The following is a 21,336-nucleotide window of genomic DNA, read 5'->3' as shown; positions in this document are numbered from 1 at the left end:
ATAAAATATAGTCTCTGAAAATTCATTCCCGCCTATAATAGTTATGAGTTATTAAACCCTTCTAACCCAACAAGTAGGTACATTAAATTAATGCATTTGGCATCTAGATTAAAAAAAAAACAATTTAAATGAAAATACTTAGATATTATCAAGCTTTCAGCTGTTTACTCTCTAAATGAAATTCAATATTCAAAGCACCAGGTTATTCTCAGAAACACCCAGCAGGAGAAAACCCTTAATACATCAAGTCCAAAAGTCTTGATAAAGTCTAAAACTGTTAAAATGATGGCCTCAGCTGGCAAGTAGAATCAATTTCACTCAAACATGCACCCTGAACACACTAGCGTGGATGACTGGCAATGTCAATCACTAGCAGACAGAGCCTAAGGTCAAAAATCAGTCATAATTCACCAAGAAATTCTAATTATAAGGCATTCAGCCAACCAGATCAGTTAGTCAGTTGAGTCCTCTCAATCTTTTGTCTGTCAGCAGTAGGGCAGCCTTCTGTAACAGGACACAAGTGTCAGAGTGCTCTCCAGTTTGGTTTTCAATAATTATTTTTTAAAGTTTCAAGCAATTACTGTATGGTTGATATAAATCTGCTGTTAGTTAGACTGTGGAGTTAGCAATCTGTTAGGTTTCGCTATCTGATGGGAGAAGCAATCAGATAGGAGTAGCAATCTGTTAGGAGAGCTCTATGATGGAGCTGTGAGTAGCAATATGATGTAATGGCTCCTAAAAGAGGAGGAGTCAGCAATCTTGTAGTGTCTCAGATATCGTCTTGCTAAGAAGTAGCAATCTGTAACGAATCTGATATAGTTGTATGTGGGTCCCTGGGCCGGTGGCAGATGACCACGCCCCCGGGAGGACCACTGGCTAGGCTTGAGTATGGAGACAGACACACATTAGTTCTTTTATTAAACAGGTTTTTGAAACCACCAGAGGTGGCAGCAGTGAGCTGATATGCCCAGCAGGGCTGTAGTCCCTTAGGTACTGGAACAGCGATCCAGAATGGCTGAGCTGTTGAGAAACTGTAGAAAATAAGTAGGCAGAGTAGGCAGAATTCATGAACAGAACTAGATGACAAAACTCACATAAGGTCTCAAGGAAGCTCAGGAGCTGGAAAGGTTTAGGCCCTCGAGGAGCGAGTACCTGGTTCCAGGGAAAGCTCTGAGAGAGCGATGGTAACTCACAATTGTTTGTAGCAGCGATAGCTTCCAAGCAGTAGAGAATCTTCAGAGTGTCTAGGAATATGGGCCCTCGAGGAGCGAGAACCGGTTCCTATTTGTAATCTGAAACAAAGAAAAAGAGCGAGGCCCCCGAGGAGCGGGTACCTCTGGTAAGTCCGAAAAGGCAGAGTAGCTTGGGAGGTGTAGCCGAAGCAATCCCTTTTGCTAACTCAGTTAGATAGTGAAGTAGAGACCTTTAAATATTGGAAGCGGATGACGTCATCTCAGGGGGACGTCCCTGAGGTTCGCGCCCTTGCTGGTACTTCAATCAGAGCGCGCATGCGCGCCCTAGGTCTTCAGGCAACATGGCGGATCTGCAACCTCGAGCCGGTACAGGGACGCCAGAGGGAGAGGGCATGGAGATGCCGCGGCAGCCAGCCGCCCATCAGACCCGGAGGGAGTTGCCACAGAGGTAAAGAGGGCGGAGTGAGGACGTCGGGCAGCGACGGTCGCAACAATGGTATCTCTAGGAATGTGAATGACTGGAAAATATAGGTATCCTAAGACAGTTTTACAAGCCAGTTCTGGGGAATGGCCCCTAGCCAGTCTGGTTTTTGGGATATCCAGAGTGAATATATATGAGTGTAACAGACACTTATTGGTAACAGTTTTGTTACCAATAAGACCTAGGAAAGTTGTAATGCAGTTAGAGAGGGATAATTAGAGCAGGATCTATTCATTGCAGCCCCTCCCCTCCCCTTTTTTTTTTTTTTAATTTATAAGTCTTTACAATAATTAAACAAAGAGTACACTTTGTATTAAACATGGTTAAAGTAGCAACAAGAAATTATATTTTAAAGTAACAAATCAAAACATATTGAACAGAGAGTACAATTCAATCAGACCTCAACATTGCTTTTTAACCTCAAAAAGAAAAAAATGAAGGGAGAGTACTTTCTCTCATTTAGAGAAGATTACCAATATATATTTTTCACAAATCAAGTAATGGCGATACCGATACATTTTAACATTTCCCCCCCAGATATTAACCTATGGCTGTGTTCTGCCTTCTACTAACAAGGAACTGTTTCAGGTGTTCCGGGATAAAGAAAATAAAAGTGTTATTAGACAACGTTACAGTAGCGAAGCTGAAATTTCGCCCCAATTGCAACTACGTCAGGTTTTAATAATAAAAACTCTTTTCGTCTTAACTGTGTAGGCCTTGCCAAGTCCGGATACAGTCGTATAATCTAACCATGAAACAGAGCATTCATATTTTTAAAATATGCCTTCATTATAATGGAAAAGTCTTGTTCCGAATAACAAGATACAAATAATACAGCTCTGTCTACTATTTCCAGATCTGAATTTTCAAGATATTGGGTCACATTTAGGAAATCTGGTTTTATGTCTCCCACCTTTTGCATATTCACTGTTCTCTGAGCCAGAAAGAGGGGGCATTTTTTCTTCTGGGAGTTTTAAAACCTCTTTAAAGTATCTTTTTAAAGTAATCAAAGGTAATTTGCCCATAATCTTAGGAAAATTCAGAATTTTTATGTTGAGGTGTCTCAAATAATTTTCAACTGCTTCCAGTCTACGTGATATGATGGAATTTTCACGGGCAAGCTCTCCGGTAGACTCCTGTATATTTTTTATATCCGATTTAATTGATTCAGTGGCTTGTGTCTGCCATTGCAGAACTGAACCATTCTCTTGTATTACCGAGTCCATTTTTTTCTCCAAACTGCCCACCCGAATCGTTTGTTCCCGTAGCATTTTCGACATACCTGCCATAATCTCCCATAGGGAGTCCATTGTAACCACCTCTGGTTTAGGTAAATCCTCAGGCTGCAGATTTAATATTTCAGGGTCTCCTCTCGCAGCTCTCTCCTCTCCTGCGTGTGATCAGACACCACCAGCTGCCCCTTCACTTCCAGGATCCAGAGACACCGAGGCTCCCGAATCAGCAAGCACATCTGGGTTAGTTCCACAGATCCCAGCCAGCTCAGGGCGTCCGAGAACGGCAATACCATCCCCCGCCTCTGTATCCGTGGAGGTACCCGGTGAGGACGCTTTCGGAGGTGGTCTGGGGTCAGGCGGGGACAGTGTAACATCCCCCGATGACAGTGAGTCTCCTCTACTCGCTCCGTCTATGGGACTTAACCCCGGCATTTGTTGTATCGGCACAGTGTACTGCGATATCAACCTCTGCTCAGGGATAGTAACCGTCTCCGCTGGGTAGACTCGAACTTTCCCTTTGCGTTTATGTGGCATTTTTAATGAAGGAAATAGCCCGGTCTTATCACAAGCCAGGTATTACTAAAAATCTCTGCAGGAGCAGCGAGCAGCACACCGTTCAAGCCGCCATCTTGAACGCTCCCTCGCTTCAATGCAGCCCCTCCCTTTGAGGGAGATGGAGAGGCCTTCCCCTTCGATGAGGTTTATAAGCAGATTTAGTTTGCTGGTTTGGAGGACGGCTGGAGATTTTTTTTCGTGAGTTGCATTTTTGGCCGGTCTGGAGACCTGGGCTCTATCCTGCTTGAGATCCTTTGGATTTGGTCGAAGACTCCACTTCTGCCACCTACTCCATGGGTGCAGAGTGGTTGTCCTGGGTTAAGTTTTGGGACTTTGAAACATTTTGTGGTAGGAGCCTTATGAGACACCTGAGCCTCTCCAGGATGCAGGGTATGGGGAACCCTGTGTTTGGGGCGCCCAGATGATAGGGAAGAGCTGACCCTCAAAGGTAGTGACCTGCTGCAAGGATAACTTCTGGTGTTAATATCATTTTTTTTGGGGGGGGGGAGAAGATTTTTGATTGAAAGACCTGATAGGAAGTTTTTCTGCCCCTCTTCTACCCATCAGAGGAACAGCTGGAGCTGCTGTCTATGGGAGGCTCTCACCCATAAGGGACAAAGATCAAGTGAGAAAGGAAAAGATCAAGAAAGAAAAAGAGAACTGCTGAGACTAAAATCAAGTAAAAATCATTGCGGACGCCCAAATGGAGTCTTCACTCCTGGGAAGAGAGAGAATTGGACTCTCTGTGCAGGGACTGTGTTTATACCATTTTATCCGTGCTGGAGGTGTTTTTCTGCCCACATAAGGATCCCCATCCACTTTTCCATGCCCTGGAGGATGGATGGTTCCCTGCCCCTGGTATAAAAGAGACCCATGCACAGATAGAGTGAAAGAGATTGTAACAGAAAAGAAATTCTGTGGTGATGAGGATTAAGAGGCCGATGCAATAAAGAGCACTCAGCTTAGTGCACAGGTTTATGTGCATTTTGGATGCGCTAGATTAGCACCTGATGCAGTAAGGGAATTAGCGCGTCCAAAACCTGCGCCCAAACGCATAGCCAATGGCGCTCATCACATGAGGCTATTAACTATTATCCCCCGGTGCAGAAAATTGCTGGGTGCCCAATGTACACATTTTAACGCAGCAAATTTAACTCCAGCCCTGGAGCTGGCGTTAAATCAATTTGTATCCTGTGTGGTTCCTACCTTTACTCTTAAACACCTACTGCTTGCGGTGTTTAAGAATAAAGGTATAATGTAATGGCTTGCTGGAAAAAAAAAAACCAATCTGGATGCGTAATATACACACACAATAGACACGCTGCAGGCCGATTTCGCCCCTTGCTATTGTGCATGTATACTGTGTGAAATTGACCTGAAGCGGGATAAAACAGATGCTCGTATTAAGCGCCCATTGCAATAATTCTTCCCTAGCGCGTCCTTTTTAATGTAGCAGCTCATTAACATATAACATCGGGTGCCCGAGAGACGTGGCTGTGTGCACTTTAGGGAAACGGGCGCTCAATCCGAGCGTTCGTTTTAACGCGCGTTTTATTGCATCGGCCCCTAAGACATTTGTTGTGCCATACTTCCAGTGTTTTAAACAGTAAAGACTTTAATTTTGGAACCAGTGACTCCAGAGTGGTTTTTTTGGCACCTACAGAACACAGTGAGAATACATACTCTTCTCCCAGGGAAAATAGAGAGAGAGAAAATTCAGGCCCCCTTTTCCCAGGCACAAAAGAAGGAAAGTCACCTTCAGCACTTGGGGCCCTGAAAGTTGACTCTTTCCCCCCTATAAAAAGAATCCACGCTCTGGGGAAAGAGACAGGGAGAGGAGAAATAGCCAGAGGTACGTCAGCTCCTAAGAGATTGACAAGTTATTTTATGGCCCCACCGGAGGGCGATAAGGCTCCGAGTTGGAGTTACATGAGACAGATTTGCATGCACTACCTCCATTACTTGCAAATCTATCTCATGCGTATTCACTGTGAATATCCTGAAAACTAAACTGGCTAGGGTTGAGGAGGTTATTTCAGAACCAGTTTCAGAAACACTACTCTAACAGACTAAGTCAAAGTCAGCAGTACTTTCTTAAATAATCACCTAAAACAAGACCATAACTAGAAATGACAAGTATCTTTCTAAGGAGAGTTGCTTAAAATCAGACTAGGGTTGCTAGCTGGCTCCAGTTTTCAAAACAGTGTAACCCCCACCCAGGGACACATAGGGAGGGCCACAGACCATGCAAGGTCTTATCACCTCCCAGGGTTCCTGCACAGGAGGGAAAATATGTACTTTTCAAGGCCCTTAGGCTTTTCTTTATACGCAGAAGGGCTCTTCCTGCTCACCAGCACAGTCACACACAAAAAAAATCAGCGCACTTGATGCCTGGATTGTTGTTCAAAAATACAAGCTCTTTACTGTAAGCAATGGCAGGGCAAAATAAAGCACAAAGAAACGCTGGCAAACCAAAACAAAACAATGTACCAGCTCTGTAATACAAGCTTACAATACAAAAATAAATCTCAGTCTCTGCTCACACTCCCTCCCCAAACAGGTAAGATCTTAGGGGCTGGTATCCTCCGACTCTAGGGCCTTGGTGGGGAGCTGAAATCTCTTCTCTTCCTCTCTTTCTCTTCTCTCAGCGAGCTTTGGCAGACTTTCTTGATCAGCCAGCACTCTGTGGACTTTCCCAGGCAGGCTTACTCCTGAAACCTCCCAGTACACTCATCCCACAGGTTCGACTTTGATTTCTTCTGGAACAATTCTTCTTTTAGAACTCCGGAAATTCCAGGACTTCGCCTTTCTTGGAAACGCCTTCCTCTCAGGAAGGCCCGGCCAACCTCTCCCCTCAGGTCCCAGCCACCTTCACTAAACAGGAATACACTCCTCCCTTCAGACAAGGCCTACTGGCACCACTCTGTGAAGAGAGAGTACCCAAGAAGAACACCAATCCTTGGAATCCTTTCTCCCACATCTGCCCCCAGCATCACATGGTACAGGGACTTTATACTTCCTCTCAACCTCTCCCAGTAAGGAGTGGTACACCTCCCTAACACACTGACGGCACTCTGACATCACATTAAGGGCAGGGCCTGTTGAGATCCCATTCTTAGACTGAGAGTAACAAACCAGCTGAAGTCACAGAATGCATGTTAATAAGGGGCAGAGCAGGACACCCAATTACATCTTTTTAGTCCTGGTTTTACAATGATTTGTAGTTTTGATTTCTCTAAGAAAAGCATGCAGTCCAATAAAACCAGGACTGGATGAGTCTGTCCTTAAAAAAAAAAAAAAATCTGGAAGCAAAAAGCAGCCTCACATCACACATTTCTGGCTTTAATAGTTCCATAAAGGCCAATTTTCAAAAAAGGTCTGAGCACCTAATTAAGTTGATTGTAAACTGGCGTGATGTGCCCCACGAACGTCCGTATATTAAAAGCCGTTAAATAAACAAACAAATAAATAAATAATTTTCTAAGTTGCATTAAGTTTTTACTGGTAAACCCCTTAATGAGGCAATATCACACAGTATTTCACCCCTGATATCACTGGAATGGTAATGAGCTGCTTTGCATAGTAACATAATACTGACGGCAGAAAAAGACCAAAATGGTCCATCTAGTCTGCCCTGCAAGCTTCCCAAGGTAGAAAATGCTGCTCCGGGCAGGTTCCCCCCACGTTTCTGTCAAGGGTAGTAACTGCCGCTCCGTGCCGTATAAGCTTTTTTAATTTATTCCCATCATCTATCCTTTATGGATCCACCGTGTTTATCCCACGCCCCTTTGAAATCCTTCACAGTTTTAGTCTTCACCACTTCCTCCGGAAGGGCATTCCAGGCATCAACCACCCTCATGTATGTAAGCAGATCATTACTAAGCAATTTCAGGTTAACAAAATAAGTTTGCTTGAAAAATCACAAGCCATAATATTTTCACAAAAGTCATCTACAACTCAGGAGTTGTAGCTAACTTTCCTTGGGAGCATCAGGATGCTAAAGCACCCCACAGTTAATTTTGAATTCCCGTGGTTAGCATTGGCTGGGCCAGTTCTAGAAGGCACTAGCAGCACCTAGATTTAGCTTGCCAAATTAGGCACCTAGTGCTGAAAATCAGAGCGAAGCACCTAACTTTACTTTCCCCTGTTGGACACACCCACGCTTTAGGGATCTACATTTAGGACCTCAGCCCTAGTCAGTTTTCAAAGGTCACAATTTAGGGCGAATCTCCCAAAGTAAGATCTCTAAACTCTCTGAAAAACGGACCACACAGGATCCAAAATGAATTCAAATGATTATAGCCAGCCTGACAGGGAATGTTTCAACATTGCCTTCTCTTTCAAGAAAAATGGCCATTTTGTGATGGTATGATTTTAATGTTTTATACCCTGAACCCCACCAATAGGTTAAAAAGAAGAAATTTCCCTTTCAAAAGAGAGCAAATGTCAAAAAATGACCATGTCAGGTAAACTATAAAACTTTAGGTTCAATGTACATAACTGGAAGATAATTTTCTAGGAATTGGTTAGTCAATGACTTTTGGATCGTATGCTGGCAGTGAAGGACAACTTTCATTAACTCTGTTTAGAAATACGTCTGACACATATTCAACTATGTGTTGATAATTACTTAAAATAATATTACTATCTTTGACATTATACTGTGGCTGTCCAGACAATGGGGGTTATAATTATGGTGACCCTTTAGTATTTTTACATTTTCATAAAGGTATCCTAAGGAGTATATCTTGTGGCATAACAGCAGTTTTGTTCTCTGAAGAAAAAAAAATGATCCTCCTATTTAGCAGACTGCACCATTCAAGAGTCAGTAAGCCACCCATCTTTTCAGGAGAAGGGAATTCACATTCTTGTAGGAGTGAGGGACCACAAACAGTAGCTGATAGTAAGAGAGCACACGAGAAGTAAACAGAGAACTGGAGCTTCTGCCCCCCTCTGTGCCAGTCTCTGGTCAGAAAGCATGTCTGGTGCCATCCTGCTGCCATAGATCTCAACGAGTTCTATGCACAGGAAGACGTGGATGACAGATTAAGTTCAAAGTATGTCTTGACACCGCCACAACCTTGGTCAATTGCTCATAACCTAAAACCACCAAGAAGGTGTCTTCATTGTGGATTTTGCTCTTCCCTGGATCCCCACAAATTACCTTCCTTTTGCAATGAGAAGCTTGAACACAGCAGACTAATGCGGATAAAAAGTATGGGAGTTTTACAATGCACAAACCATTAGCCACTCTGAGGGACGGTGGCTTTCAGACGGCCGATTAATGCGGTTAAAACGTTTTGGTATCTTTTACCCGTGTAAATCATTTGAAAATTGTCCTTGTAATGTCACTAATTGTCATGCACCACAGAAAAAAGCCCTTCCTTGTCTTTCTATCCCATTTTATCAGAAGATTAAGTGAGGGGTTTTTCACTGTAATCTGTTGAAGATGAAATGCATGGACGTTGCCAAACTAGTGCTCACATACTGGGGGGGGGGGGGGGGGGGGGAACTCTAGCCGTCATCTGTCACCTATGGGTGGCGTTTGGGACAACCACATAGCAGATTCTGAAGGGAGAAGCACTCTACACTGAGGAGGGGGAAATGGGGGAGGGAGAGGGGAGAGGGGAGAGAAGGGATGGGAGGGATGGTGCCGCGGTCCCAGTAGCAACTACTTCCGACTGAGCTAAAAATCCAAAGAAGCAGAAGTGTACAGACAAGCCCAAGGAAAAAAGAATAAGAGGTCATGTGTTCTTTAAATTATAACTACACATCTTGTTTCAAACCATTTTACAGTAACTACTGGAGGTTATCTTTGTGAGAGTACTAAACTGGGCCCCACACTCAAACGCTACCTTCTTTATCTTCTTTTTTTTTTTAATGTTTATTTCTGAAGATGTCATATTACAAAGGAAAAAATCATTAACAAATTTCTCTATCCATAAAGTCCAAGAAATGTATGTGCCACTTTTTTTTTTTTTACTTTATATTTATTAACCATTTATAATAATTACAAAGCAAAAAGCTACTTTTGTTAACCTTAAAATTTAAATACACATTCTGTTTGATTCTGGAAATTCGAGGACTTCTATGGTGTAAAAGAGCCCTGCCAGGGGTCCTGACGCATCACACGTGACTCCTAAGCCACAGGCTGAGTACCAGTGAGCACTATAATTGAACTGTAGGGTGCTTCATTCGTTATTTATTTCTAGAATAGAATTACTCGCTTTGGCTTCTTCTTATTTCTATTTCTATCAGGTACCTTGGACTGGGGCTCTACAGGGAACATAATTACCTACAAAGTAGGTCACCTCTAATAGCCTCATACAGTCACAAACCTGTACTCTGAAACAGTAATGTCACTATCAGATACAGTGCACTGTTTTCGGGCAACGTTTTAGCAAGTGAAAGAAGCACAGACAAGGACTGGTAGATGCTACAAATACCCTGAAACCTGATCCAGTCCAGCATTTTTCCACGCATCCAAACTTCCCTCCTGCTATTCCTTGATAAATTTCAAACCTCAACCATGTTGCGTGAATAATTTACTTACTTCTCTGAATCTGATTTCTTCTGGTTTCATTTGCTGGTATTAAGACATAACCGCTGGCACTGCAATGAAATACAAAAGTTAATGTTATTTAACTTCCCTGAGATTGTTTGTGTACAATGATTTCAACAGGATTTTTTTCTCCCAGTCTGGTCTCAAAATAGTCTTTGTGCTTTTTCTGGACCCGGCAATTTCCTCCTGCTCCTTTGTTCTTCTCAGCTCAGTTGGAGCCAGGGCTGGAATCTGGCACCAGGAGCAATCATTTGCAATTACTCAGGGATTTGTTCCTCCCTCTTTGCTATCCTCCCCACAGCCCCAGCATACCTAGTCTGGTCACTGCAGTGACCATCCTGGGCCAGGGTCTATGCAGCAGAGCAGCCTTCCGGAACCCTGAATCCAGTCACCAGGTGTCCCTCCTCCTAACCCCAGCTGATCCAGGAAGTAGGAGACCCGACTTGGGAATTGGATCCAGGGACCTCATGCATGACAGTGAACAAAACCCATGTCATCTGAGCTATGGGGGCCGGTCCAGTTATTTTCCCATTGGGATTTTCTCATTCCAGTTACTGATGACCTTTGTATGGAGAGAATGCAAAGAGATTGGTGCCCCTATCCAGTTCCTTCCTACAGTCCTTGCTGACTGCTCCAATCAATCCAGTCTTTATTTATTTATTTATTTTTAATTTTTATATACTGATGTTCCTGTATAGCATACATATCGCACCGGTTTACAAGGAACTGAACAGCCGCCTCAGGGACTGGATACATTAAAACAGTCGCCTCAGGGGTGGAATACATTAACACAGGAAGACAGGAAAACTTTTAGGGAGACATTCGTAAATTCGATTAAATGTAACTGGGTGCCAAACTCGGAAGCATAAATACAGAGGTAAGTATATCGTCTATCGCTTCAACCGGTTTTAGCTCTCAGGGAAAGCTTGGGTGAATAGCCAAGTCTTTAGCTTCTTTTTGAATGTCAGAAGGCACGGTTCTTGGCGGAGGTCCGGTGGGAGCAGGTTCCAAAGAGGGGGACCTGCAGTGAACAGAACTCGTTTCCTCAGTGAGGTTTTCGCCGGTTGGGTGTGAAGCATGTTCTGGTATGCACTTCTGATTGGTCTCTTGGAAATGTGTTGCTGTAGTTGGAAGGATAGGTTGAGGGGGGAGATGTTGTGCAGAGCTTTGTGAATCATCATGAGGGATTTAAATTGTATCCTAAATTTTATCGGCAGCCAGTGAAGATTTTGGAGGATAGGGGTGATGTGGTCCTGTTTTTTGGTGTTAGTGAGTATTCTGGCCGTAGCATTCTGTACCATCTGAAGTGGTTTGATGGTGCTGGCGGGCAGACCCAGGAGGAGTGAGTTGCAATAATCCAGTTTAGGGAGGATGATAGATTGAAGTACCAGGCGGAAGTCTCGGAAATGTAGAAGAGGTTTTAATTTTTTAAAGACTTGCAATTTGAAGAAGCAGTCTTTGGTAGTATTATTTATGAACTTGGTGAAGTTGAGTTGGTTGTCTAGAAGCACCCCAAGATCTCTTACTTGCGGCGTGTGGTCAATTGATGTGAAGGAGGGTTGGGAGGAACTAGGGGGGTTGAGCAGAGTGCAATTATCTGGAGCTATTATGAGGATTTCGGTTTTGCTGGTATTTAACACGAGGTTGAGGCTTGTTAGCAAGTTTTTGATTGCTGAAAGGCAGCTGTTCCAGTAAGACCATGTTTTGTGGAGGGATTCCACTATCGGGATGAGGATCTGAATGTCATCCGAGTATAGGAAGTGTGTTAGCTTGAGGTTAGCTAGTAGATGGCAGAGTGGGAGGAGATAAATATTTTTATTTATTTTTTATTTATTTTTATAGTCTTCCCCATGGTATATACCTCAGTCATTGCCTTGTATGGTACCTCCATTCTCCTCATCCAGGAAAGAAATGGCATTTCCTGGACTGTTATAAAATCAAAATTGAGTCTACAAAAGGTGTGCAGAGCCCACCTGTTTTACAATTTAAAAAGGGCTCCAGAGGTGGTCCGGGAAACTATAGACCAGTGAGCCTGTTGTCAGTGCTGGGAAAATAGTAGAAGCTATTCTTAAAAACAAAATGTTACCATTAATTCTGTCATAGTAAATGTGCTGGCAAATACTTTCCAACTTCAAAATGGCCACTAGTACATTGCCAAATAATGCCCTGTGACTTGATTTGAACTAATCAGGTAATGTGATTATATTGCTAAAGTGCCAAAAGTGCCACTATTGGATACTAAATGGTGTATTAATGGAATAACAGAAAACAGAGCTACTACAATGAACACGTGTCCAAGCAGTGTTGATGCTTCTGTATAGGTCTCTCTCCTTTTCAAGCTCCGCATATCAATTTATCTCTTGCAAATCTGGCTTGATCCTCTCCAACATAATAGCAATTAAAAAAAAAAAAGAATCTGAAAAAAAATTAGGTCAACACTTTGATGCCGCTGACAGAGATATTCAATGTCACATTTTCATTTTAAGTTTACCTTACAGTGTGTGGGGAATTTGTGATCATGATCATTTTAAAATAAGAGTAATAATCCAGCAGAGGTTTGATGCAAGTATCATACCACTTCTGCTTTTTAAATGTGTCAAGAACATAACATATGCTATACTGGGACAGACCAAGGGTCCATTAAGTCCAGTATCCTGTCTCCAAAAGTGGCCAATCCAAGTCACAAGTACCCAAACATTAAATAGATCCCATGCTATTATGCCAGCAACAAGCAGTAGCTATTCCCTGTTGATTAATAACAGTTTAAGGACTTCTCCAGCAATTTATCCAAACTTTTTTAAACCCAGCTACACTAGCTGCCTTAACCACATCCTCTAGCAACAAATTCCAAAGCTTAATTGTGCATTGAATGAAAAAGAATTCTCTCTGATTTGTTTTAAATGTGCTACTTCCTAACTTCATGGAGTGCCCCCCTAGGTTTAGTTGTTGGCATCACCAACATTTGTAATTTGTGTACTTTAAAAAGTTCCTTCTTTAATGGTGTAAAATCAGTGAGAAATGTATTTTAGAAGTTTCTTTCCCAGGCAACCCATCTCCCCTTGTATTTTAATAAATAAGAAAAATGAAGTTCTTAGGAAGCACCTGCCAGCCTAACTTCATGGTTTATGCTTTCCAAAATAAGAAATATTGAAATGAATTATATAAAAAGGATCGATATTTGTCTGTCCATAGGCAAAATAATTATCCAAAATAGGGCTGGAAATTCACCAAATTTGGCACACAGAAAGAAAAATAAATATCTCAGACAAGTATGAAAACTAGAACCATCAGATCAGGTCTGTACTTTTGGAGAACCAAACCTCCAAAGAAAATCCCAATGTTTACTAAGGGAAACTTAGAAACTGCAGAATGTTGACTAGGGCTCTATTCCAAAAGCTCCCCCTCACTCTTCCAGCACTTTGGCATAGAGCAACACAAGCAGAGACAGGGAAAAATAACTGAACTGGCAAAGGATGGCACCAAAAATAAACCTTCAAAGTCACCTCTGCCACACTTCGACATCACATGCACACATACCCACACTACTCACACACCTCCCCCACCACATTTTCTTCCACCCCCACACCCTCCACATAAAAATTCACCACCCCAATCATACCCACAACCTCCTACACTCAAATAAATTGCACACAAATGGCCCATACACACCCACCACCTGCTCCAACGCCCCATACATCTCAACTCACCTACCACCCACACATCCGCATACACAGATCCCTACTAATTTCCACCCACCTGCCCCTAATCCCCATACCCTCCCCCACAACACACACAACCCAATCACCCCCCACACAACTCAATTACAACCCTCTATTCCCCCAAAATACACCCGTACTACAAACTCCTGCCACACCCAGACACATTGGTTCTACAAATGTATGTTGGAAAACATTCTTAAAGTCATGCCTCTGCATGCATTCCAAACTCAATAAAAAGTTCATTTTCTTAGTGTTTTTGCATCCTAAATATTAACATCAGTATCTGTGCTCAAGTGCAAGTTTGTTTACACGCTGAGGATTGTTCTGACAAGCAGATCAGGGTTACACTATTGCAGTTTAGTAGGATTTTCCACTAACCATCAGGAAGCACTTAAAATACAATGAAGTTTGGTTTTTTTTTCCACTTTAATCCTGACAGCATGCCAGCAGCCAATCCAAAATGAACCTTTAATATCTGTGGCAGACCTTCTGGTCTGCCATCAGATGGCCCTAGATCTTTTATCAAGAAATAACAGCTCAGTGAGGTTCCATTGCTTTTCAGCCCCTCCCAATCTGGAGGGCTGTGATTGGTTGTATCAGGGTATTTCGTGAGGTGATCAGTAAGTTCAGTGTGGTCACTATTAGTTAGTAGAGATGAGCTTCGTTTTTCTGGCTCGAGTCGGGTTTCAGTTCGGGTGCTTTGTGGGAAAACTCATTTTCCCACGGGTCATTTTTCTGCAAAAACGAAGCTGGAACCCGAACCCGAAAAACGAATAAAAAAAAAAAAACCCGGAGCGGAAAAAAACGCACCCCAACCCTTCAATTTTACTTTCTTACAAACCCCACCCCCCCCACACCATCCCGATCCCTCCCCAAGACTTACTAAAAGCCCTGGTGGTCCAGCGGGGTCCCACAAGCGATCTCGCCCTCCGTGCCATCGGGCTGTCGAGCCTGCTACGAATCAAAATGGCACTGATGGCCCTTTGCCCTTACGATGTCACAGGGGCTACCGGTTCCATTGGTCAGCCCCTGTCACATGGTAGGAGCAATGGATGGCCGGCACCATCTTGTGCTCCTACTATGTGACAGGGGCCGATCAATGGCACCGGTAGCCCCTGTGACAAAGTAAGGGCAAAGACTATCGGCGCCATTTTGAATACTGGCAGCAGACGGCCCAAGTGCAGGAGATCGCTCCGGAGCCCCGCTGGATCACCAGGGACTTTTGGCAAGTCTTGGGGAGGTCAGGAGGGTTGGGGTGGTTTTTTTTTTTTTAAATAAATGTGCCCCTCCCTGCCACACTAACCTGAAAAACAAATTTTCCCCAAAGCTCGGGGAAAATCCATTTCATGGTTCAGGTCCCCCGAACCACTACGAATTAGGCAATTTCATTGAAATTGCCTAATTCGTACCGACATTCTTGTATAATACCGACATTCTTGTATAATATACAAATCATACCGGTTTACATTAAAACAGGAGATGCAGGAAAAAAGTTACCTTTGTCAAATACATTTAACATTAATAACAATGAAAATTGTTAACAAGGGATAACAATTATGAAAAAAGAGAGAGGTAAAAAAAAAGTGGAAGAAACATAGAAGTTAAAAAGAAAAAAAAACGAAAAAAGGTTGCACGAAGGGGTGCACAAAGGGGAGTGCCCCTTTGTCGTGTCCCTTCGGCGCGCGACGCCAGGTGGAATGGCGCCGTTTACCGGCTCGACGCTGGGCTGGTTGACATCACAAGAGGGCAGGTCTCATGCTCACTGTTTTTCTTCATAGCGATCTCCATTCACATTTTAAAGCTGATTTTTTTCATTTTTTATAATAGACATATATAATACAACTACAGTTAAAAGAAAAGCAAAATAAAATCAATATAACAAAGCAAAAAAATAAAACATAAAAGCCTTTTTATTTAACCTGAAATGTCACATACCCGCTTACTGCACGAGCTAGGGAGGAATCGCCAGTAGAAACAGTACACTGTCTGAGAAGGCCTACGTCATTTTTGGACAAGAGATAGATTTTGGCCAGCTTCCTTTTTGGATTTTCACCCCAGGGGCATCCTTGGCTTCCTTGGAGAGGGACATACTCCAATCCAGAGACCAGAGGCTGAAGACTTGTGAGCTATCACTCTACTTCCTAGAGGAGGCATGCGCCAGTGACATTATGTCCCAGTATGGGATTCTTGATGACTAGAATTTATCCTGTTTATGAGATTGGGACTGTTGTTTAAACCTTGAACCCTTTTGGAGAAGACAACTCCCCCGGACCCAAAGGACAAGAGCTAGAGGCCTGTGAGCCTTTTTCTACTCCCTAGAAGATGCAAGCACCAGGGACAGCATAACATCAGCCACAGAGAGATTTTTGAAAATAAGAAGGTATTCCCAATTTTGTTGTGGAAAGGTTTTTTGATCCTCCCCCTCCTCCCTGGGAAATAGGGCTGAGATAGCCAATTTCCCATTCACCACAGACTTTTCCTACAGAGAAATCACAGACCACTGAAATTTTCAAAGAAGGGCCAAGATCATAGAGACTGTCCACAGGATCTCCACCCAAAGGGCCCAGGACACAGGCTGGGTGACCCAGATTTAATAATTGGACTCAGGTAAGATGTTTCCTGGTTTTCCCTGGCCCCCTGGACAGTCTCTGCACTTAGATCAGAAGTATAAACTTAACCCCAGGATCCTGAGAGAAAAGGACATATACCCAGAGGAAGATTAACAACAGTTTAATGGAACAAAGTCAGCATGGCTTTACCCAAGGCAAGTCTTGCCTCACAAATCTGCTTCACTTTTTTTGAAGGAGTTAATAAACATGTGGATAAAGGTGAACCGGTAGATGTAGTATACTTGGATTTTCAGAAGGCGTTTGACAAAGTTCCTCATGAGAGGCTTCTAGGAAAAGTAAAAAGTCATGGGATAGGTGGCGATGTCCTTTCGTGGATTGCAAACTGGCTAAAAGACAGGAAACAGAGAGTAGGATTAAATGGACAATTTTCTCAGTGGAAGGGAGTGGACAGTGGAGTGCCTCAGGGATCTGTATTGGGACCCTTACTTTTCAATATATTTATAAATGATCTGGAAAGAAATACGATGAGTGAGATAATCAAATTTGCAGATGACACAAAATTGTTCAGGGTAGTTAAATCACAAGCAGATTGTGATAAATTGCAGGAAGACCTTGTGAGACTGGAAAATTGGGCATCCAAATGGCAGATGAAATTTGTGTGTGGATAAGTGCAAGGTGATGCATTTAGGGAAAAATAACCCATGCTATAATTACACAATGTTGGGATCCATATTAGGTGCTACAACCCAAGAAAGAGATCTAGGCATCATAGTGGATAACACATTGAAATCGTCGGTTCAGTGTGCTGCGGCAGTCAAAAAAGCAAACAGAATGCTGGGAATTATTAGAAAGGGAATGGTGAATAAAACAGAAAATGTCATAATGCCTCTGTATCGCTCCATGGTGAGACCGCACCTTGAATACTGTGTACAATTCTGGTCGCCACACCTCAAAAAAGATATAATTTTGATGGAGAAGGTACAGAGAAGGGCTACCAAAATGATAAGGGGAATGGAACAGCTCCCCTATGAGGAAAGACTAAAGAGGTTAGGACTTTTCAGCTTGGAGAAGAGACGGCTGAGGGGGGATTTGATAGAGATGTTTAAAATTATGAGAGGTCTAGAACGGGTAGATGTGAATCGGTTGTTTACTCTTTCGGTTAATATTTATTTATTTATTTTTAGATTTTTATATACCGGTGTTCCTATATGAAATAAAGATCACATCGGTTTACATTGAAACAGAACATGAAAATTGCCAAAAGGCATTACATAGAACAAGGTTATGAAACTTGGAACAGTGTACATAAGTTCAAAATTTAACAATAACGTTGTAACATTGATGACCAAAAGATAAAGGAGAAAAAAAAAAAAAAAGACTTAAACAATTAAGTTGACAGGTCTTATTGAGCATAAAAATTATAACGTATAAGTGAGAAAGTCTCAAGTGTCCTGCAGCAAGAGATTAGATACCGAAGTAGGTAGTGGTATGGAAAATGGGGGTTTGTGAAGAAGATATGTTCTTGCTGGTTGGAGGGGAAAAAGTGGTGATCATGGTCCTGGAAAAGCTTGGCTAAAGAGCCAGGATTTAAGTTTTTTTTTGAATGAAGAGTGGCAGAACTCAAGCCGAATGTCTGGTGGGAGCGCATTCCATTGAATGGGGCCTGCTGTAGATATGGCACGTTTATGATGCGAGGATTTTGTTGAAGGTACATAGAGTGTGCCTTTATATGCTCCTCTGATGGGTCTAGAGGAGGAGTGAGGACGTAGTTGGTTACATAATTGAAGAGGAGAGATATTGTGAATGGATTTATGAATTACGGTGAGTACTTTATATAGGATCCTTTGCTTTATAGGCAGCCAGTGGAGGAGCTTGAGAATGGGGGTGATGTGATCTCTTTTATTCGTATTGGTAAGGATTCTGGCTGCAGAGTTCTGTAGCATTTGGAGGGGTTTGATGGATGAATATGGAAGGCCAAAGAGAAGCGAATTGCAATAGTCAACTTTTGATAGAATAATGGCTTGTAGGACCATCCGAAAATCGTTGAAATAAAGAAGAGGCTTCAATTTTTTTAAGACTTGTAACTTATAAAAACAGTCTTTGGTGGTTGTGCTTATGAATTTTTTAAAATTGAGCTGATTGTCTAGCATGATACCTAGATCTCGAACATGTGGTGAGTGATTTAATATGGGAGTGGATGAGTTGAGTAGGTCAGCTGGGTTTAGAAGACTAGGGGGCACTCCATGAAGTTAGCATGGGGCACATTTAAAACTAATCGGAGAAAGTTCTTTTTTACTCAACGCACAATTAAATTCTGGAATTTGTTGCCAGAGGATGTGGTTAGTGCAGTTAGTATAGCTGTGTTTAAAAAAGGCTTGGATAAGTTCTTGAAGGAGAAGTCCATTACCTGCTATTAAGTTCACTTAGAGAATAGCCACTGCCATTAGCAATGGTAACATGGAATACACTTAGTTTTTGGGTACTTGCCAGGTTCTATGGCCTGGATTGGCCACTGTTGGAAACAGGATGCTGGGCTTGATGGACCCTTGGTCTGATCCAGTATGGCATTTTCTTATGTTCTTAGGTAACAGTAAGTCAAACAACTGTAATGTTGCTCTTTTGGATGAATTGGACTTTGGTTCAACTTTTAAAGATTCAATAAACTTTTATTTCAAACACCCAGTACCTTGTCCTGCCTGTTTGCCGAACAGCATGTCAGATATTGAGGAAAAAGGAGCCAAAAACACCACCACCTGGGCCATTAGATTCAGCTTTCTCCCATAAAAAGCACTCAACCCTTAGGACAAAGAGAGAGGGGATTTCTAGCGCTAGCTAGAGCAGCCCTAGAAATAAAAAAATTAGTTTGCATGCCCTCTGGAAATTTAACTTCCCCAACAAAGAGTCATATATCTATAGGTCACCTGGTTTCTCGGGCTTTCAGCATAGCCTGCCAGGGCTGAGAGACATTTTGAACTTAGTAGGATTTCCATCCATATGTATTAATGCTGGACATTGCAGACTAGGATATTTTTATTGGGTCCACAAAGCAAAGACAAGCTTTTACACATAAATGCAGCAAAGGCCGTATGAGGCCATTTAAGCCTTAACCTGGACTATAAAAATGTACAAAGTTGGCTATCGACTTCAGGCCACCCTTAAAACTCACGATAAGATTCCTCAGCATTATGGATTTATGCATAAGAAAATGCAGTTTTCCTCCCGTAATAGTATCATCACGAGGAGCGTGCTTTCTGGGTGCTGTTTTTGTACGTGCAAGGCTCGGGTTTATGTTTGAGCAGCTTAAGGCATGCAGAGATATTGAAATAAATAAGGAAGCTAGATTATCTCCCACTACAGCTGATCTCCTTTCCAAAGTCACAGCAGTGCGCATGCTCAGACACTGCCCAGGCAGAGATCGCAGCTTCCCCCCAACATCGGCTCCTCCCCCGGCTCAAGCTTCACAGGCAGCTCGGGGGGGGGGAAACGAAAGTGAAAGTCCCTCCCTACTCCTAATGCCTCGGTAACTGGAAAACGAAACTGAACTAGCAAACTGGTTACCTATATCAACATCATTATAAACCCAAACTATGGGTACACTGCTGCAAATAACAGAACAACCTCTATATTGTAGTTAGTGAAATAATTAGAATATCACATAAGAGAGCAGCTCGGGTGAGTAATAAAAGTAGTATAGGCCACGCCTGTTCTTTCCATAGATCTGTCTCCAGAGGCAGCTAGTTCCGATGTGGGGAGTAAAAGTGCACGATCCAAAAGGGAGAACCCGCGCGATTACAATTTTCATCACCGTGGGGCTGAAGGGGGCAAGCGCCTGCTGTCTCCACTTACCACTGGGGCTGCTGTGCTTCCGCCGGCTCCGTGGGGCAGTCTTGGCTCGGGTCTCTGTCCTTGACGAGCGCTTGGCCGGGCCGCTGCTGCAGTCTTCCCCGGTCACCTCCTACCGAGGCCCGGCTGTGCCCTCCCGTGCCTTTGTACATCCTACTGCCCGGGGAATCAAGGGGATGGGATGCCGGCAAATCTCTCTCTCCCCCACCACAAAAAAAAACAAAACAGTGAGAGGCTTCCGCCTACTAAGCCTTGAGCAATGGGGCGCTGAGGAGTAAAAAGTGCTGGAAAATAGCCGGGCATCAGCTTGGTGCCAGATCTCCCCCGAGGCTCGACTTCCCTAAGCCAGCTGGTTGATCTGCTGTAGCAACACAATTTTTCTCAACCCAAAATCGTTCATCCTCTTGCCTGGGCCGGTTTACCGTGAAGTACTTGCTCGGTTATAAATATAAGGAAGTGAGAAACCACTCCCCATGCTGTCATATAGAATGGAATTTATGCATAATTAAATTCTATTGTATTGTAACTGTAACTGTTGCTCTTTCAATAATAACAAAACTTGTTTTTTTAATATTCTGCCAGCTGATTGGCAGTGTTTGAGAAGGTAAATTGCATGTTATAATTATAATTCTAATCATACACAGGTTGATACTGTAACGTGCGGTTGAAGATTTCCCGTCTGTAACGTGCTGGGAGCGCACAATTCGGACGCGTAAGGCGATCCAGCGATACAGTCTCCAGTTTCACGCGTCCTTAGCGCTTCTTAAAACAGACGCATAACCCTTTCCGCACGCAGCATGTATATGACATGTAAATGAACGGATTAGCTGTATAATGAAGGAATTAGCTATTCCCCTCCGATACTGTAACGCGTGCCCCGACTATCGCTGCCATTTTGCCCCGCGTTTAACCTGCTAACTTACCGCCTACCCCTACCCCTGCGTTAGAGGCAGGGGTAAGGGTAGGCGGCAAGCTTTCCCCCAGCCCCCTTTCACCTGCCCTGGCCGCGTCCATGGATGCTGGCCTCCGGGGCAGCCCCAGTCCTCCCCCCTCCTCCCGAAGAAAAAAAAAAAGCGAAAAAAAAAGTTGCGAGAGAGAGAGGGGAGAGGACGGCAATCCTACGCTCGGCGACTTACTTTTGCAGCCCCCCTCCTCCGGACATCGTGGCTTCCCCCGTG

At 43.2% G+C, this 21,336-nt stretch overlaps 1 protein-coding gene across 2 annotated transcripts in view; it reads right to left on the bottom strand.

Annotated features, from left to right (window-relative positions):
- LOC115092232 (epithelial-stromal interaction protein 1-like) overlaps window positions 1-20,592 on the bottom strand; it is a 69,624-nt gene extending 49,032 nt beyond the window's left edge. For both annotated transcript variants that reach the window (XM_029602943.1, XM_029602942.1), the window contains exons 1-2: window positions 20,162-20,592; window positions 10,018-10,076 (exon numbers count right to left, since the gene is read on the bottom strand). In XM_029602943.1, coding sequence (XP_029458803.1) covers window positions 10,018-10,076; window positions 20,162-20,310 — 208 coding nt within the window. In that variant the 5' untranslated portion in view covers window positions 20,311-20,592. The remainder of the gene's footprint in view (window positions 1-10,017; window positions 10,077-20,161) is intronic.
- Between the last annotated feature and the right edge of the window lie 744 nt (window positions 20,593-21,336).

Source organism: Rhinatrema bivittatum, chromosome 5 (assembly GCF_901001135.1).
Source record: "Rhinatrema bivittatum chromosome 5, aRhiBiv1.1, whole genome shotgun sequence".
In the NCBI taxonomy this organism is placed as follows: domain Eukaryota; kingdom Metazoa; phylum Chordata; class Amphibia; order Gymnophiona; family Rhinatrematidae; genus Rhinatrema; species Rhinatrema bivittatum.
This window is presented reverse-complemented; position numbering and strand designations above follow the sequence as displayed.